This window comes from Gadus chalcogrammus, chromosome 22 (assembly GCF_026213295.1).
Source record: "Gadus chalcogrammus isolate NIFS_2021 chromosome 22, NIFS_Gcha_1.0, whole genome shotgun sequence".
Classification (NCBI taxonomy): Eukaryota; Metazoa; Chordata; class Actinopteri; order Gadiformes; family Gadidae; genus Gadus; species Gadus chalcogrammus.
The window spans coordinates 13,449,781-13,453,428 of NC_079433.1; the positions used below are offsets into that span (position 1 = coordinate 13,449,781).

The 3,648-nt window shown below is 48.2% G+C and overlaps 1 protein-coding gene across 2 annotated transcripts in view; it reads left to right on the forward strand.

Annotated features, from left to right (window-relative positions):
* Nucleotides 1-3,044, forward strand: part of gpnmb (glycoprotein (transmembrane) nmb) — an 8,836-nt gene extending 5,792 nt beyond the window's left edge. For both annotated transcript variants that reach the window (XM_056583329.1, XM_056583330.1), the window contains exons 8-12: nt 1-118; nt 475-583; nt 914-1,137; nt 1,735-1,828; nt 2,264-3,044. The exon at nt 1-118 is cut by the window's left edge and continues 80 nt beyond it. In XM_056583329.1, coding sequence (XP_056439304.1) covers nt 1-118; nt 475-583; nt 914-1,137; nt 1,735-1,828; nt 2,264-2,390 — 672 coding nt within the window. In that variant the 3' untranslated portion in view covers nt 2,391-3,044. The remainder of the gene's footprint in view (nt 119-474; nt 584-913; nt 1,138-1,734; nt 1,829-2,263) is intronic.
* Nucleotides 3,045-3,648: the final 604 nt, after the last annotated feature.

The window sequence follows — 3,648 nt, forward strand, 5'->3', positions numbered from 1 at the left end:
GCGGACCCCACCCTGTGGCCCAACGCCACCGCCCTGCGGAACGCCGGGGTCCGGGCCGGAGACGACAAGTGCTTCCGCTATGTCTACGGATACTTTGGCGGGAACGTCACCGTTATTGGTATGATGGAGAATGGATGAGAGTATAAGGAGTTATACGTGTGTGAGAGGATGTGGGTATTTATGTAGCGTGATCGTGTGTGTTATGTGTGTTCGTGCATGTGGGTGTGTGTGTGTGCGTGCATCTGTATGTGTGTGTGTGTGCGTGTGGGCATGTGTCTGAGTGTGCATCTGAGTGTGTGTGTCTCTGTGTGTGTCTGCACGTGCATCTGTGTGCGTGTGCTTGCATGCCTGTGTGTATGTGCTGTGCATACGTGTGCCTGTGTGCGTGCTTGATTCTGTGTGTGAACGACAGTGGGCTTGTGTGATGCGGTATGGTCCACGCAGACACCTCACAGAGCGCTCTCGTTGTCTCAGATCCCCCTCAAGGCGTCAGCAGCCTCTGGTTCTCCAGTAACATCCTGGACGTTTCCACGGCAAAGGAGACCGACAACGACATCGGCTTTCTGATCAAATGCTTCGGCAGGTGGGGGAAATCTACTTCACACGAATCCCCTAGTTATTAGTGAGCACCATCGAATTGGGAACATGTTGAATCTGTATTATTGCCATGGGGGTGGAGATTTTTCAACCTCACTCACACACGAGTACCAAACCGTTTTAAAGCTTAACAACGCTCAGACCTTACAGTACTACTATGCTTCGCTCTGACAAGATACACGTAAACCCCAGCAGTGAGCTCCATTCAGTTGAACATTGAACCGCATCGAGCCGTCCAGAGTAGCTTGACATGGATCTCTAAACGTGTATGTGGACCACCACCCCCCCCCCCCCCCCCCCCCCCGCTTCCCCCCAGCATCCCCACCATGGTGTGCACCGTGGTGTCCGACGCCACGTGCAAGGTGGTCAGCGGCATCGTGTGCGACGACGTGCCCCCCTCCCCCACCTGCGAGGTGTACCTGAGGCGGCGTTTCGTTCTGCCCGGGACCTACTGCGTCAACATCACCCTGGGCAACCAGGCCAGCGCCGCCCAGGCCAGCACCTCCGTCACCATCAGCTACGCCCAGGAGGAGGTCCCCGGTGGGTCACGCGAGGGTGGTGTGGAGGGGGGGGGGTGTGAAGTGGGCATCACAACGTGTTGAAGTGCTGTGGGGAAGGCACCATGTTTAGAGGTCGCTGCCTCGGTCGGTCACGTCTCACAAGATGGCGCTCTGTGTGATGTATGTACTGTATATATAACTGCTACTTAATGACATGGGTCTGAGTTCCCTAGACGTCATTTTTTGCTCAAAGTCCCCAAGTGTCTTGAGGGTATAAAGGTGACTGAGAATACATGACACAAACGATTCATTATCATCGTCATTGCATAGCATTTCCTACACGTCAAAAACATGCTAAAAACTGAATAGCAACATGCTAATTGCTGAATCAGGGTTATATGCCATCAGGCATGATCAAGGTATGATAATTGGAGATAAGCATTCAACGGGATAACATTTGGGTTGGAGCCTAATCTGTTGCCTAGACCTCTTCAAGGAAAAGGAAATCCCAGTCGCATGCATTGTCTTCAGAGCTATAGCTGCCGCCACAGTAATCATCCGTGCATAGTAAAGGGGACCTTTCGCCGTGCCTCACTCGTCTGCACTCTCTATTGAACCTGATCCCCGTCTCCCTCAGTCTCCCCCACGTCTCCCAACGCCAGCAAGGTGGTGGTCACCGCCAGCGTCCTGTTAGCGGCCGCCTTCGCCTTCATCGCCTTCATGGTGTACAAGTGAGTAGGGTGACACACACTGCCATGAGTACACCACCCCCACACACACGCGCACTATTGTACCGTTATTAAGATCAGACCCCGTACTTTAATGGGTTTAATGGCGCCATAAGGATAATGATCATGGGACAGCACACACTTTACCCATTCGTACATCTCTCCATCAAGTCCATGTGCTCACACAACACTGAATGCACTGCGATCCCTCTGAAGAGGTACATGCATCTCTTTTTCGAAATACGATAGGGGTTGTAGCAAAGTTGTTTGAATCCCGTCCGAAAGGCACTGGGTTCGACTCCCCCGATGTCCGAAGTCTGTGCTCAACCTTGAGCAAGAGGGCTAGACTATTAGGGCCAGCTGCCCCAATAGACAGACGCGTGAGTCCACTATATGACAGAGCACTAGGAGGTTAAAACCTCCTCCACCATTCCCCAGGCGCTACAAGATGTACCAGCCCGTGGACCGGAAGGCCGCGGGGGGCCACATGGGCCGTCTGAGGCAGACCTTCTTCCCCACCAATGAGGAGCGTTACCACCTGCTGACCGACAGGCACCCCCTGTAGTCCCTCGCCCACTCGCTCCGTGTGTCCTCTGATTCAGCCACAGCCACTCGGGAGCTCTGTGCGTCTCAATGGAGCCACTACGTGTGGCAAGTTAGTTACATAACAGGCACGGAGGTGATCAGATTGGAGGATTGTTTTTTGTATGGATATACTCATTTGACTTCCTTGTTTATATGGTGGATTATTCTGAATGTGGCTTTGAATGTTTTGGACTGAAGTATTTGAGTGCAGTGTGTGTGAAGCAGCTAAAGATGCATTTAGTTTATCCTACCCTTGATTTGCATTGAGTGGCGATAAAACAAGAGATAGGGATGTTTAAGCACTATAAAGATTGTGAAGTTCATTTATTTCAACCTTGCATATAGAAACATTTTAAGGGGTGAAATTTAGCCACCAGTTGTGGACCACCGAGGTCACTAAAACACAGGAAAAGGCAGATTTTCAAATGGCTTGTAATGGCTCTTCACTCACGTGGTGGCGTAACATCACCCCTATAAAGACTATTACCACTTATGTTTAGATTCACCACTTATGTTTAGATTTACCTTTATGAATTATATTGTTAGAAATTTAGTCATTTACTTGAAAAGCTACGGGAGAACTGAAATGGGTTCCAATAAAATGTTTTCCTAACCCCACTTTTGTCTGCCCTCATTGAAGTGCAACCTCTTTCGAGGTACATCAAACCAAAAAGGTTTTTCTTTTTTTTTTTTGGAGAAAGTACGATTTGGGCTAATGTCAAAATGTAACCTCAACGGCAATTGACATTTACTAAAAATACTAAATATTCTGTTCACATTATAATCAAGTTTTTCCGTACAAGAAAATATAACTTAATTCAAGTTAAATGACCACTCATGACGCATAGACACAATTTCATATTTTTTTTATTCAGAGGCATTTGACAAGTGTCAAGCTGTGTGAATGGAAAGGTGAAGGGGCACAAGCGTGGTGGTAGAGCAGGAGGTGGATGATATCATGCGGTAATCTGAACACGTCCCTTTCAAATCAACTCCCACACCCATTTCTGTACGTGTTCTGTCCCATACCAACAAACAGGATGTTTCATGTTAACACAGCCAAGGATTTACTAAACAGAACAAATCGCTACCGAAAATTTGCAATTGAAAAGTAGCGTTTTGAGAAAGAAACAGAAAAAAAAGATTGGACTTTGCATCTCAGTCTCACAAACCAGAAACCTATAGGCCCTTATTTTATTTTTTCAAACTTCTTTCTGCTTTCATCTATTGAATGCAAA